The sequence below is a fragment of the Drosophila grimshawi genome, unplaced genomic scaffold, assembly GCF_018153295.1.
Source record: "Drosophila grimshawi isolate 15287-2541.00 unplaced genomic scaffold, ASM1815329v1 contig_848, whole genome shotgun sequence".
Classification (NCBI taxonomy): domain Eukaryota; kingdom Metazoa; phylum Arthropoda; class Insecta; order Diptera; family Drosophilidae; genus Drosophila; species Drosophila grimshawi.
In genome coordinates, this window is record NW_025063692.1 from 7,571,587 (window position 1) to 7,586,269 (window position 14,683).

Below are 14,683 nucleotides of genomic sequence, written 5' to 3' on the forward strand. Positions count from 1 at the left end.
ATGGGGTCAAAGAAGTCTCGTTCAATGCGTTACACGCTTAATGACAAATTAATAATACCCTCTGCAAGGAAATAAGAACAGTTTAAATTTGATCAAAAATTGTATGACTATACTGGATATTGGATAGATGTTATACAAACATCATGTTTATGATACCCAAAATAAGACAATTGGAGATTAATGCCATTACTTTCAGTTAACTGTTTGAGCAACAACAAGGGTATTAATTGTGAGTACAAATTTAGTTCCAGCAACTTGCGTTTTGTTTTAGCTGTTTGGCCTCAGTTTGGAGCTTAGATTTTTACTATGTTGCCTAGGCTTGTCCAGCGATAAAAAAAAACAAGTCGCCAGTTATTGGCCAATAATTGTAGACTTTTTGCTAGTTGATCGATTCATGCCGAGCCGAGCCAAGCTTTTAGCCAGTTGCAAAATCGCTTATCGAGCATTGAAACGCGACATCCGACAGCTTGGCCAACTAGCAGTTTAGCTAAGTTAAAATTAAAAAATTAAGCCAATTACTTACTGGATGTCCATAACCCTAGGTCTGCTTAAGTTGTTTGAATTGAATTTGAATTGACAAAGAATTGTGAAATCGAGATTTCAAAAGAAACACATTCGGGGGTGCCATTAAAAAATACTAAAACTAATCACTGTTATTATAATTAGATGTTTGTATTTCAAAGCAACATTCCAACTCCATTTACAACATTTTGTTTGTTTTTCTACGTATGCCTACAACTATTTATGCTTTTTACAGTGTATAATGTAAAGTACAATATGCGATACACGGCAAATGAAAAAGTCCCATGATTGTGTATATAAATAAGTCAAATTTATAGTTCTATGGCGCTGCTCGAATACGATCTGATAGACCTGCTGTGTGAATTGTGTGAGAAATGCGAGAGATCGATTGATGAATGAAAAAAAAAGGGAAGTTTTTACTTGAACAAAACGTACGAAAAGATTCGCATGCGCGGCACGAATCACAATGCAATCGACAATTCTTGTCAAGATGCGCAGCCCCAGCAGCATAAGCAGCAGCAGCAGCAGCAATAGCAGCAGCAATAGCAGCAGCAGCAGCAGTAGCAGCAACAGCAGCAGTAGCACCAGCAGCAGCAGCAGCTGAATCGCTCAAAATTCGACTTGCATTTGATTTTGAAATGTTTTCGGTGCCTAAAAATTGCCACAACAACAACAACAATAACAACACCAGCACATTCACATATGAGACACACGCATACACACACTCACACACACACTCACACACACACTCACACACACACACAGAGACAAACACATGTGCTGCTGCTGTAGCCGAGCAGCGCCGAAACCGTCGAAATCGCGGCCCCATCTAAGCGGTCTTCGTACGCTCGGCGGCTTTTGGACAATCAGTTGACGTTGAATGTTTCGTCTTGACGGTCGCTGAGTTTAGTCGCTGGGCTCTGCCATTAACCACCCACCCACCTGCCACCAAAAACAAAACGAAAAGCAACACATTTAAATATCATTAATTAAACCAATTAAAAATACAAATATTTTTTTAAAACAAAAAGTGATCTAAAATCTTATAGATTGGTGACAGCATTTTTTTTTGAGTGTTTTTTTTTTACAAGTTGCGCCTTGGCCGTGTGTGTTTCTCAGTTTTGTTGTTCGAGTGTTTTTTTGTGTGTTTATTATGTGCCAGCAACTGTCAGTTCAACTTAGCTGAACGTATCCCTTTCTGTTAGTCGAGCCATGTTGCGACTGCTGCTGCTCCTTTTGGCCTGCGGACTGCCAGGATGCTGCTGGGCGCTAAGTGGCGCTGCTGCCGCTGTTGCAAATCCCACCTGCAGCCTGAAGGACAATTGCAATTTGGGCGACAATCTGCTGGCAGTTGCCGGTGGCGACAGCGATCCCGTTGAATCGCATATTGCATCCATATTTGAGGACAAAGTTAACTATAGCTTGAAATTGTTTGCGGATGATGCAACAGCATCAACAGCCATAACAACAACAACCACAACGACAACAACGGTTTTGGATGTGCTGCACGATGCACTCGCTGCGGGCAATCTCAGTGAGCTGCACCACCATCACCATCTCACCACGAGCAACTTTACGGTGCGTCAATTTAGCGACAAGCAGCACGGAGAAGAAGATGAGGATCAAACGCAGGATGAGGAGCAAGGTGAGTGCTTTTACCTCTACGCTTTAAGCAGGGAAGAGAGAGAAAAGCATCATAAATTCATAAATGATTAGGTCTGTTTTCCATTAGGTATTTGCTGCTGTACTTCAAAATGTATAATTCTCGAAACTTTGAAAAATTGCTCGTTAGAAATCATGAAATCGAAAATACGAAAAATATCGTTTGTAACTTTTTTCTTGTATACAAATATTTGTTGCAATTTAGAATCATCTTTGAAAAGAACAGCTTAAGATATCTTCAGAGCTACGAGAGGTATTTGGAACGTAGCTTCTCATATAATTAAATTCATTTTGAAATGAATTGCTTTGGATACAGGGTATCTTTAGGCCAATTTCAATTTGCTTATATATTTTCTAAACTTTTCGATTGATTTCAAATATTTTTAAATTCGGACACTTACAATAAAATCCATTTTGGACTTTCTCACGCCACCCACGCACCACACTCCGCCATCTCCCCGCTCTCTTCCCTCGTCCACACTTCAAGCAAATGTCCGCAGGCAAATTGTAATTGTTTTTATTATTATTATTATATATTTTTTTTACGTTTTCTGTGCCTCTTTGTGTTCGATATCAATTGTGATGTGTCATTTGTAGCTGTTAATGTTATTATACACTCTTCGAGTGGACAATCCCCTGCTCCCCTCTCTTCTGCTCTGGCTCCAATCCCGCCTCTTAAGCTGTCCCTTTGCGTACTTTTGCACAACGCTGCCTGCGACGCGAATTGTTGCATAAAAGTTGCGCGTGTGCGTTAAATAAAATCAATTGCTCGATTATGGAGAGCCCCCCCTCTAAATACCAAGATAACAAAATTGACATATCTGTTGTTGTTGCCGTTGCTGCCGTTGTTTGGCTGTGTCTTGAGTGTGTCTTTGAGCCAGACCTACCACGTTCGCGACCAACTTTAATGGCCAGAAAGACCTCCAAGCCAAAATGTATATGAGAGCTCTACGTGATTGAACCAAACCCTCGGCTAAGAACCGCCCACTTGACCACTTACACGCAAGTAAAGAAGAGTACACGACATTGAGATGCCCTCTAGCTAGTTGAAGGCATAGCTAAGATGCTCAAGTTAATAAATGCATCTAAATTTATATATAATATATATGTCTGAAAATGTCCAAAATACTTGAAATAGTTATGTGCATTCTTTTAGTTCAAAGAGACTTGATGCGGCTGAGTTGTTGATAGAAAGAATAAAGTATATAACTAATTCTTAGATGAACAACTTTTCGTATATACTCTTTTAAAGTTTATTAAGTTACATTTAAGTATTTGTTTTCGTGTGCTTCAAGAACTCTCATAGAGTCTACTTATGAAATTCCATGGCTCTCATTCTTAAAGTGTTTGGGAACATAAGGTATGGCTATAATAAATGTTTTTATAAATGGCAACCAACATATCAATTAGCATAGCTTTTACGCAATTTTGTGAGCACAGCACAGCGATCATAACTATTTTTGGTAATTTGATGATAAAGGGTCGATAAATATGAGAATAGAAGTACGTTGGCTGATCCAATTGCTTTGGGCACTTCCGGGACTTGATTTATGCAGCTCAGCTTATTAGCATGCCAGAGCAACACTCGCCCTCCACCTGTGCACCCTCCCCGTTCCTCTAGCATCGTCAGCCGAATTTCAATTGTTGCCCACTTATTCTTGCTAAAAGGTTCGGCCTTGTCGCTTATTTAAGTTGGTAGCTGGTTAAATATTTACGCTGCGTTGCGGGAGTGCGGGTGGAAAGCCTACACTTGGAAAAAAAAAGTGTTTGATGATTTTTGAGAAAGTTCATTTTTTTTTTATCAATTATTGTACAATGTTTTTTGTGAGTGCAGACCCCATTCGGGTGACTGCAAATCGTGCAAAATCGCACGTAAGCTGCAACTGTTGAGAGATGATCTAATCGCGAGTCCTGCTCTTTATGACAAAATCAGTTAATCAACACTGCAGAAATATGGGTACATAACTTTGCAGCACTTGTTCATCGTGACTCGTGTGTTTATGAGCGAAACTAGTTTCGATTCACGTCAAAACAAAGCCAACTTTGTCTTTGGCGATATTTCTGATTATGCCAATGATGATTGCTCAAAAAGGTTATTCACGTTCTTATCGCCAATTGAAATGCTAAATAGCCATAGACTATGCACAGAATAAATTTAAATGCCACTATTGTGGCAAGTCATCCTGTCGCCAGGTTATAAATCAAATATATTGATTAATTGCTAGATTCATCTCAGTACATTCTCATTAAATAGTTGTAAAATATTAATTGCAAAAAATAATTAAATATAAAGTCATATTTATGCATAAACAAATTACATACGCAAGCAAACTAGCCGCATATTTATTCAACAAATATATATATATTCAATAATCATAGTGTGTATCGCATTAGCAAGTATACAATTTGATATATATTACACAAGAGTAAATGATACTTATTTGAGATGGTGCGATGCTAATTGGCGGCAGCAAGAATAACAATAATAACATATAACCCAAAAAATAGAAACCGAGCTGGAATTTTGCTTTGAAACTTGCCCAAATCTGTGGTGTCATGCTCAGTTAGCTGAAATTTAAACGATAACTTTCGATTCTTGCGTCAGTTCCTCGGCTAGTCAAGCACTGTAAATCATCACAACAATACATATTATTTATCCAGTAAATGGATATATTTTTAATCGAATTGTAAAATGATGATGCAATTTCGGGAATCTATAGATTAATACAATGCAAATCAGATATTATTCTGTATAAATATAACCGTTATTTGACTTGAGTTTTTTCTTCCGTTTCCAGCTTTCAATTCTCAGCTTAATCTTCATTTTTATTGATTTCCTGTTTATCAATTTTTGTCGATTACATAAGAGTACAAACGAGAAAACCTTTTTTTTATGCTTGCTGTATATTATAAATGATTTCTCCAAGTGAATATTCTACTTTTTTTTTGTCATTTGAAAGACAATCTATACTGTTTTGCTTATACATTTTTTGCATGTCTTTTGAATTTGAATTCATTAGATTCATTCATTAAGTCGAGACTTCCTCTACATCGATTATGAACAATGATTAGCAAATCTCTTCAGCACGCCTCCTTTTATCCAATGCGTAATTTATCTTCAAATTCATAAAGTAAAATTAGTATTTTAAATACATGCATACATGCATTTGTTATTATTACATACATACATTGATTGACGATCGCTGGAATCGCATTTGCTATGCAAAGCCCAACATTTACTCAACTTGAAGTGCAAAAGTGCAGAGATGGCTAATGAATCCAAATTTTGTATAAATCTTCATTTATGTTGAAATTAACAACAAAGCTACTCGAAGTTTTTAAATTACACTTGATGTTATTTAATCAAAAATAATATATTGTTGAGAATTGTTCACAGAAAAAACTAGGCATGAATTAGAATCTTTAGTGGATTGAAAACTTCGTAATCGAATTCTGACACATTACCAATTTTCCCATATGGCTGGTTTTTTTGTTTTTCTTTATATACTATTCTAATTTGTAGATAATTATCATGCCGCATATATGTACATATATATAAATGCTGTGTGTAGAATATGACGACAAGGGGACAAATTCCGCAGTCGTCGCTTGTCGTCGCTTGTCGTCGCATTTCTGACGCATTTTGAACAGCTTTGGGGACTGCCCGATCAACAACACCACCCCAACCCCACTCCTCATGCCCACCAATCGACAGTTGGAAGACGGATGCAGGCAATGAAGCGAATTTAGCTCTGACAGATCCATCGCCTCGACCGATTGTCGTCGGCAGTAGTCAGACGAAACGGCCACTGAATGCGAAATGAGAGTTGACAACGACTGAGATTATTAGCTTTAGCATAAAAATAAGACAGGCGACAGCCCAACAATGATAATGTTAATAAGAACAGAACAACAACAACAACAACAACAAGTCAAATGATGCGTATTGCATGCTGATTTTGAGGCACGAGCAGAAAACTAAACCAAAACTAAGCTGGACTTGGATTTGGTGTTGGTATCGATATTGGGAGTGGATCTCCGTTTTGGGCTTGGCACGCACGCCACCCCATGGAAACAGTGAAGAGCGAATTAGTGCTCCACTGGGAGATACCGTGTAGCCAGTATGTGATTAACACAAATAACTAATAAGCTGTTTGATCATTTTCAAATTATCTAATTTTGAATGACAAAACATTTTTTCATTGAATAAAATTTTGTACATTTTTTTAGAAGATAATGATAAAGATAACAAATATCAAAACAAAATGTTTTGTGTATCTTTTTCTCAAGATTATGCAAAAAGTGAAAATTGTATATCTGTATCTCTCAGACCCTCTAAAGATCTACACAACTTTAAAATCCAGTTGTTAAACATTGTGAATGTGTACAGGGTATACCAACAACAATAACCCAAGGCAGCTGTTGAAGAAAAAGATGAATTGTGGCGGCTGCAGCACATAAAAAAAAAAATAAATGTTGAGGCGCCTCATTAGCATCGATTTCTATGCAGCATGCTTGTTGGCTTGCAGCGGATCTTTTGGTTTTGGTTTTGGTTTTCAGTTTTCGCCGGGTTGCCAAGCTGTCATATTTGGCTGACATCAGTTGATTTCCTGTTTGCGGGCACGCGCCCAATTGAATAAGTAGCCCGCAAAATCATTGATAACTTGCCAAAAAAAAAGAAGAAGCAAAATACGTTATTCGATAATTGTTTAATAAATAATATAAAACTCACGGGTGTTCAGAGACTGCACTAACTGTTGCCGCAAAACAAATTTGTGTTCGTTCCAAATTTTTTCAAATGCTGAAAATAAGTACTTAATTATCGAATTGCCAAACGATCACTCCTGTGGCAAAAAATGTGGGAAACGTAGGAAACGCCACAGTGCAACTTCAGTTCTTGCCGCCGTCAGCTTGATGTAGTCTTTGCCTGCCAATTTCCATCTAACTTGATTATTAATTTTAATTTGCATCTTTCATTGCAGTTTATTTATACAACATTGGTAAACGCTTTCTTGCCATCTCGCAGCCCTTCGATGCGGCACGGAATCCGGACGCATCGCCGTTGTGCCGCTCGCAGATGCGTCGCTATTTTAAAGCATTGGACAATTTCGATTTATGGGCCTTGAAAAGTGAGTATCCGAATATTTGCATGTGCGCTGCGTGCATGTGTGAGTTGTGTGTTTCTGCCTGCCAATCAGCTGCGATTGCTCAGAATTCGAGTCATTGCCAACTGGGCAGCCAAGAGGCAAGCCGATGTCGATGTCGATGTCGATGTCAGAGCCGGAGCCGGAGCCAGAACCGAAGCCGCATTGTGACCGCCAGACGCGACGACATGAATTGTAAGAGTGCAAAGTCAAATGCATCAAATAATCAAGTTCTGAAATTGCAAACACAGAATCACAAACACACATGTATATTTATATATATATATATTATATTTATATCTTTATATATATATGTATGTATATGTATGTTCATGTGTCGTGCGGCTAAAGTGAAGGTTATGCGTCGAACTTTACCCACATTTAGAGGCAGCAGCAGTTGCAGCAGCAGCAACGGCAGCCACAATGCCAAACGCAACGAGTGAATTTAAGCCAACTGCAGCAAATTGCACCAGCACCAGCAACAACAACAGCAAAACACTGAGCGAACTTGGCACAAAACTGTTGCTGCTGCTGCTGTTGCTTTTGCTGCCCAGCTGGCTGACTGCTAGCTCAGAATCAGAACGAGAACGAGTTGTTGCTGCTACTGGCTGAGCTCTGTCGACTGCGACGCGCACGCTCCAATCACAGTCAAGGTCACAGTCATAGTCACAGTCACCGTGTTGCAATAATATTGGTTCAACCAAAAATACAAATATGACAACAATTTACCACCCCTGAAAGTATTCAGAAAAGAATTTTCTTTTCTAATAAATATTTAATTGTACATGCGAGTTATATCTCTTTCTCTCTCTCTGTGTGTCTTTTGCAGTGCACGATGCGAACGGTAAACTGAACTCTGGCATTCTAAATGGCAACATTAATCAGCCGGGCGACTTTGATCAGTGCTTGGGTATACAGCAGTCGACTGATGACGTCAGCAGCAGCGGTAGTGACGATGGCAATGGCAATGGTCAGGCCAATTCAATGCTGCGCGGCCAATATTGTTTGGCATACGCACAGCCAGTGCTGCCACACAAATCGAAACGGTTGCAGGCCTTCTTCAAGCTACTGCAGTCGCACGGACCCTTCAGGAGCGAATTCAACGATGTGAGTCTTACACAGCTATATATATATGTATATATATATATTAATCTTTTAATATTAATATGGCTACGTTGAGGTTCGTTGGCCTTGTACTTGCTCTTAATGCAATCTTAATGGTGTTCTTTGCACGTGACTGAGATTGCAATGAGATCAAATGCGACAATAGCCATGACACACACATGCCTACCTGTGAGTGTGTGTGTGTGTGTGTGTTTAGGTGTGTCGATAATTTTAGGAGACTTTAACGAAAGTTAAAGTCCGAATATTTCGTGACGTCGCTTCAAATACTTAGGCACCTAGCGAGAGAGAGAGAGAGAGAGCAGCAGCTAAAATGGTAGTTTTATAGTGGTCGTTGTTGTTGTGCTGAGAGCTACGAAAGCCCTGCTCCGCAGCCCCGACATTGAACTTGACGAAAAATGTGAGCAGCACGAAATATTCGATTTGATTTGGCCAAAAAAAAAGTTGCTGTTGTCACTATCCGTGGATTTTGTTGTTGGCAAATGCGAATAGATGGGCATAATATGTTAATCATTGGCCCCAAACCAACCGGCTGAAGTTCGTCGAACCCAACGAAGCTGTTTTTTATATTTTCTTTAACGTAAATCGATAGATTTTGATGAATTCAAACCGTAGTCGGGATTTTTCGTAGAATTTACTATTTCGATTTTATATCAATTAGCAGCCAAAGTTAGCAGCTAAAGTTTGTAAACAAAAGATTTGGGCAACAAACTTGCGAGCGTGCGCTACATTAATTGATAAACGTATTCCAAATTAATTATTCCTAACGCCCCGACCCAATCTAGCTATTTCTATGTAAAAAGTTCATGCTTTCGATCAGTTGCATGCAATTATTACATTCTATCTATTTCTATGCAACTGATCGAGAGCATGCATTACATTCTATCTATTTCTATGCAACTGATCGAGAGCATGCATGGCAATGAATAGATTGGGTCGGGGATAGATTTAATGAGATTTGCTAAAAGCGAAATGTTAACTTTAGTTTTAGTTGCTATTTGTGCGAATAACAACAGATATAATAACTATTCTTATCTTATACGATTGCTGTTATTTTTTAAGGCTTATTCTTATATATATTCTTCGTACATCATTTTTTTTTAGCCGGGTCATCGCGTACCGCGCTACTCGCTGATCAACTGGGGCATCTGTGTGCCATCCGGTTGCACGCATCGCGACGTGGAGTTTAGTGTGGCAGAGTATCTGCGCAACCAGACGTCCGCGACGGGCATTAGCTTCAATGTGCGCGTCGAGCCGCAGATGTGCCAGGTGAGGGATCAGCAGCCCTGGGATCGGAATACCACGTGGGCGGTGCGCTTCTTTGTCCTCGTCGTCTGCCTGGCAGTGCTTTCCACCGTCTACGATCGAAGCACTAAGGCACAGCCAAAGCAGAGTAAGTGCAACAAACAATCATATTGTCAATTTATCAATCTGAACAAGAGTTTGCTGTTAGACAATTGGTGCACAGCCTTCTCGCTGGACAAGAATCTGCGCTGGCTGTTCAGCACGCGCAGCTCATCGGGTGATATTGAGGCTGTGCATGGCATACGATTCCTAAATGCCATGATGCTCATCTTCTCGCACAAATCGATGGCCATGTTCTTCAATCCGTACAACAATCGAACGGCCATGTCCGAGAGTTTGGGGCAACCGTGGACGGTCATAGGACGTGCGGCATCCCTCTACACGGACCCCTTTCTCCTGTTCAGCGGCATGCTGACATCCTACTCTCTGTTTGGTCGCCTCATGAAACAGCAGCCCATTCGCCTCAAGAACGAGTACATCAGTCGCCTAATGCGGTAAGTCGGTCAACACGGTCTGCTGATGAATGCTTAACCGATTTCTCTTGATCATGATGATGTACAGCATTGTCCCGCCATTGGCCGCCCTGATCCTGTTCTGCACGTATGTCCTGCCTCTGTGGGGTAGTGGTCCGCAGTGGAATCTGGTGGTGGGTCATCATGCGGATATCTGCAAGCAACACTGGTGGCGCAATCTTCTGTTCATCCACAACTATTTTGGGTTCAGCGAGATGTGCTTGACGCACACCCATCACTTGGGCATCGATACGGAACTGTTCGCGGTAGCGCCGCTCTTCATCCTTGCCCTCTGGCGCTGGCCACGCCGCGGCCTCTTCGCTCTCCTTCTGCTCTGCACAGTGGGCACAGCAGCACGCTACTATACAACTATTGTGAATCAGCTATCGAACTATATATACTTTGGCACCAAGTAAGTGAATCGCTTCAGCAACACGTGAATATTTTGGTTGAAATTTTAATTCAATTTATAAGGTTAAGTATAAAGACTAAGTTTATCCGTCTGTCTAAACTATATTGCATATATAGATTAAGATCTTATCACTTCTAATATCAACAATATTGTGATTATGCTTTGCAAAAGTGGTTTCCTAATCATTTGTGCAAGATATATGTGAAGGATATCTGCCAGTCGATCGATCTAAATTCTATTAAGTAATGGTTCAAAATATTTACTCTATATTCTGCTCGATCTGCTCTTCGATCCTTTACAGCATTCAGCGACTGTTTCGCACTGCCGACTACATGTACTCTTTCCCGCCACATCGCTCCACGGTCTACATCATGGGTATTCTGTTGGGCTATGTGCTGCGCAAGTACCAGGGGATCAAGCTGACCCGGCTCCAGTTGCGTCTCGGTTGGCTGGCGGCGACAGTTTGTGTCCTCGCCTCCTTGCTGGGTCCTGCTCCGATGGGTCACATTAACTATGTATACAATTCAACGCATGCGGCCATTTATGCCGCATTTGCTCCGATCGCCTGGTGCCTGTTCTTCTCCTGGATTGTGTTTGTCTCCCACAATGGCTACAAGAGTGAGTTGTATTTCAAGTGCACAATCAAATACATTATTTAAGCTATTTTTATATACATACTTTTTTTTACTGATTGATTGATTTGACTGATTGCAGATAAATTGACGAGGCTGTTTGCCTGGCGCGGCTTTCAAGTGTCCACGAAACTATCGTATGCCATTTACCTCACACAGTTTCCCGTATTTTTCTATAATGTCGGCAGAAGACGTCATATCCATCACTATTACAACTTTATCTCGGTTATTGTGAGTATATCCATATAATGATATAAATATGTGTTAATTTGATTTTCATTCGATTTCTTAGCTCGATACCAACGAATTTATATCGATATTTTTGGCATCAGTGGCGTTAACGGTGCTCTTCGATGCACCGTTCCAGAACCTTAAGAAGCTGCTAATCAACTCTAGCCCCCCTGCCAAGGCCAAATCGCTGCCAGCAGCAACGATGACAACGACGACAACGCCAAGCACACAGCCAAGTGATACTGCCTCACATCAACAGCATCCGCATCCGACCTCGGATTCGCTTGAACATCCGCATCTGCATCCGCATCCGCACGCCGATTAGCCCCGATGCTTTCTTTTGTGTTTGTATCTTGTAAATTTGTCTTAGCATTTAGTGGCAATGTATTTAATTTGATTACGTCTACGCCTATAACCCGTCCCTTTCCCATGCGCATTTCCGCTTCCCACAATCCGCCCTTAGTTATAGTGAAACGCTTTATACATTGTAAATTGTACTGTTAGTCATTCTGTAAAGAAAAATGCGATTTTTTTTGTAGTCATTAATTAACCAACTACTGCTTGCTTGTCGTTGTTGTTTTATTGTACGGCATCATATCTTTTAACATCTTGCTTGCTAAAAAAAAACATAAAAAATCCGTTTCTGGAGCTTGTTCCCAGCTCTTGTGTTATATATATAATTAAAATATAATATATTTAATTTTAAGTGACGTCGATTGCAGTTATATATTATTAATTTTTTTGAATTGTACTATTAGTATAATAAAATTGAAAACATTAAACAATGCGTTTCATTCAAATGAGCCACGGATAGTAGTTGACTCCAATAAACGTATTTTCTGATTTCCTTTCGCGCTGCAGGACAAATTTGTATGCCATAGTCCTTGACTGCAGTTCAATGGAGTACGTTCTTGTGATTATAAAACACAATCTCCTTTAAAAACATGAGCTATTGTCTCGTCGCATATATGCTCCTTAAAGTATACCACCATTTTTGCAAGTAGCAACATATTTTCATATTCAGAGCTCACCTAAAAGTATGCAGCAATTTTTCGGTTGAGGGAAATTAAGTCAATGCAGCAACCTAATTTATGTCACTGGTGAATGGCATCTGCTCGTGCTACCAAATACAGCAACCTGCAAACAAATCGATATAGATTGCCATCTCAATAAAGGTAAAACCAGCTTTTGGTAACTGAAGCGCCTGTGGAACAAAAAAAATGCAAATAGCCGACCAATTGTCTGTGTGGAATCTGTATAATATGCTTGTTAGTAGTGTTGGATACGTTTTTCGCATACAAGCACTCATCTTTTGCCAGAACTACATACATATATCAGAAATGTTACGTTCACATTTCACGACAAAATTATGAAACTCGTGCAGAGTTTCTCGGTATTAATAAAGTGACCGAGTCCAATTTCCATATGGACTACGTATTTATGCACTTAGAAGGCACAAGAGGCGCTGGTTTTCAGCTTTAATTGAGCGCAGTCAAGTCATAAGTTATCTGCTTCATGTTGATGTTTGATGTGTGTTAAACATTTGCCTGCTTATTCATCATTTTCCCATATAGCAGTGCCTACGGTCTGCAAAACATTGCTTGCTTGCCTAGTTGCATGCTGCACGCCTCAATTCTGTATTCCAATAGGTTATTGCAGCTGTTAATCCAATGTAGAAATAGTGGCATCAGCTCTCGTTGAATGTTAATGCGGCACAAAATGCTTTGCCCGGTCTCTGACTAAATAAAAGCGCGAACCGGCAAAGCATATAACAAATAAGACAAGGTTGCACATATATTGCTATTGCTGCCCTGCTCGCTCTCTAAGCTACTAACACAAACTGCATGCTGCAGCATGGACTGAAAGAAAGGTGTCACAACGAGCGTTTTCCAGTGCATTAAGCACTTCCAATGCTGAAGCTATTCATATTGTTCTCGCTCATCCTCAGTACATCGCCCAACATGAACGAACATGTCTGCCTCCTTGGAGCAAGGGCTCCGCAGCAACAAAGTTTTAAAATGACATTCACCGACGCAGTTAGCACACCAGCAGCCAATGTCAATTCACAATAAAAAAAAAGATAAGAAAAATAAAAAATTTGACAAGCTATTTGCTGGTCTCACTTCGTGTTTCATTTGTTGCTGCGGTGCCTTTTGCGCCTTGCACCACACATTGTTCACAGAACCACTGGTAAAAAAAACAAACTAAATACAATAAGCACAAATATTCACTTGGCAAAAAAAAAGATGTTAATTTATTAACTCCAGCGAAATGGCAGAGTATCCATTTTGTGTTTTTTTATGGGTGTTTTTTGCTGTTGCTGCTGCCAGTTGTTGTTGTTGCCGCTGCCAGTTGTTGTTGCGTTTACTTGCTGGCCTGAGCCTTCTTGGGTTTAGCCTGGGTGCCCTCGCGGAAACCGTTGCGGAAACGGCGACGCACCACCTTCAAGTGGCTCATGCGGCCAGTGCCAGTGGTCTTCCTCCTCTTGGCCTTGACCGACCAGTTGTCTGTGTTTCAAAAAGGAAGACAATTAAGTTAATAATAATTGGCAACAGTTGGTCGCGGGGCAACTTACATGAACGCAACTTGGCGGCGGGATAACCGCACTGGGCGCAAGTGGACTTCTGGATGTGGTATGAGGAACGTCCACAGCGACGGCACAAAGTGTGCGTCTTGTTGTGGCGTTTACCAAAGCTCGAGGTACCCTTCGTCTGCAATAGCCAACAAATAATGCATTAGTATTGAGCAATCAAACAAACAGAAATATAAATCGCCAATGTTTGTTTTTAATTTTGGTGGTGCAGCGGACGGCAGTTGAATGAAATCTCAACGAATATAAATTATGTGGCACACGCGCAATAATTGCAATATGATTTTAGTTAAAAATATAATCGGATGCTAATAGAAATTGGCGATTTTATTTCGGCTTGAACGTGGATAAATTTTATTGACGCACCATCTTGTGTGGCGAACGCTCGTAGAAGAAAGAGCGAGAGAGAGGCGTAGCACACAAACTTCAGTTTGACAGCAGCTGTCACAATATGGCGTACGCTGCAGGGTTGCAACGAAAACAAACAGCGCCATCTGCTGGCAAGTCGCAATTATCGATAGTTGAGTGTTCTGAAAATGATTGCGCACAGC

The 14,683-nt window shown here is 40.3% G+C and overlaps 2 protein-coding genes and 1 long non-coding RNA gene across 3 annotated transcripts; 1 reads left to right on the forward strand and 2 right to left on the reverse strand.

Moving 5' to 3' along the window:
• Positions 1 to 1,524: 1,524 nt before the first annotated feature.
• LOC6565609 (nose resistant to fluoxetine protein 6) lies at positions 1,525 to 12,256 on the forward strand. The gene is made up of 9 exons (XM_001992206.2): positions 1,525 to 2,167; positions 7,167 to 7,313; positions 8,158 to 8,435; positions 9,555 to 9,843; positions 9,904 to 10,249; positions 10,317 to 10,679; positions 10,981 to 11,297; positions 11,394 to 11,542; positions 11,604 to 12,256. Exons 1-9 carry the CDS (start codon positions 1,735 to 1,737, stop codon positions 11,865 to 11,867), a joined length of 2,586 nt encoding a protein of 861 aa, XP_001992242.1. The 5' UTR covers positions 1,525 to 1,734; the 3' UTR covers positions 11,868 to 12,256.
• LOC116805637 lies at positions 6,648 to 7,819 on the reverse strand. The gene is made up of 3 exons (XR_004365313.2): positions 7,708 to 7,819; positions 6,917 to 7,561; positions 6,648 to 6,847 (listed from the first exon to the last, which is right to left on the reverse strand). It is a non-coding gene; the product is annotated as an uncharacterized LOC116805637 (long non-coding RNA).
• A 1,512-nt stretch (positions 12,257 to 13,768) lies between the features above and the next one.
• On the reverse strand, positions 13,769 to 14,525 carry LOC6565610 (probable 60S ribosomal protein L37-A). The gene is made up of 3 exons (XM_032738679.1): positions 14,499 to 14,525; positions 14,118 to 14,253; positions 13,769 to 14,049 (listed from the first exon to the last, which is right to left on the reverse strand). The coding sequence occupies exons 1-3, from the start codon at positions 14,499 to 14,501 to the stop codon at positions 13,907 to 13,909; spliced, it is 282 nt and encodes a 93-aa protein (XP_032594570.1). The 5' UTR covers positions 14,502 to 14,525; the 3' UTR covers positions 13,769 to 13,906.
• Positions 14,526 to 14,683: the final 158 nt, after the last annotated feature.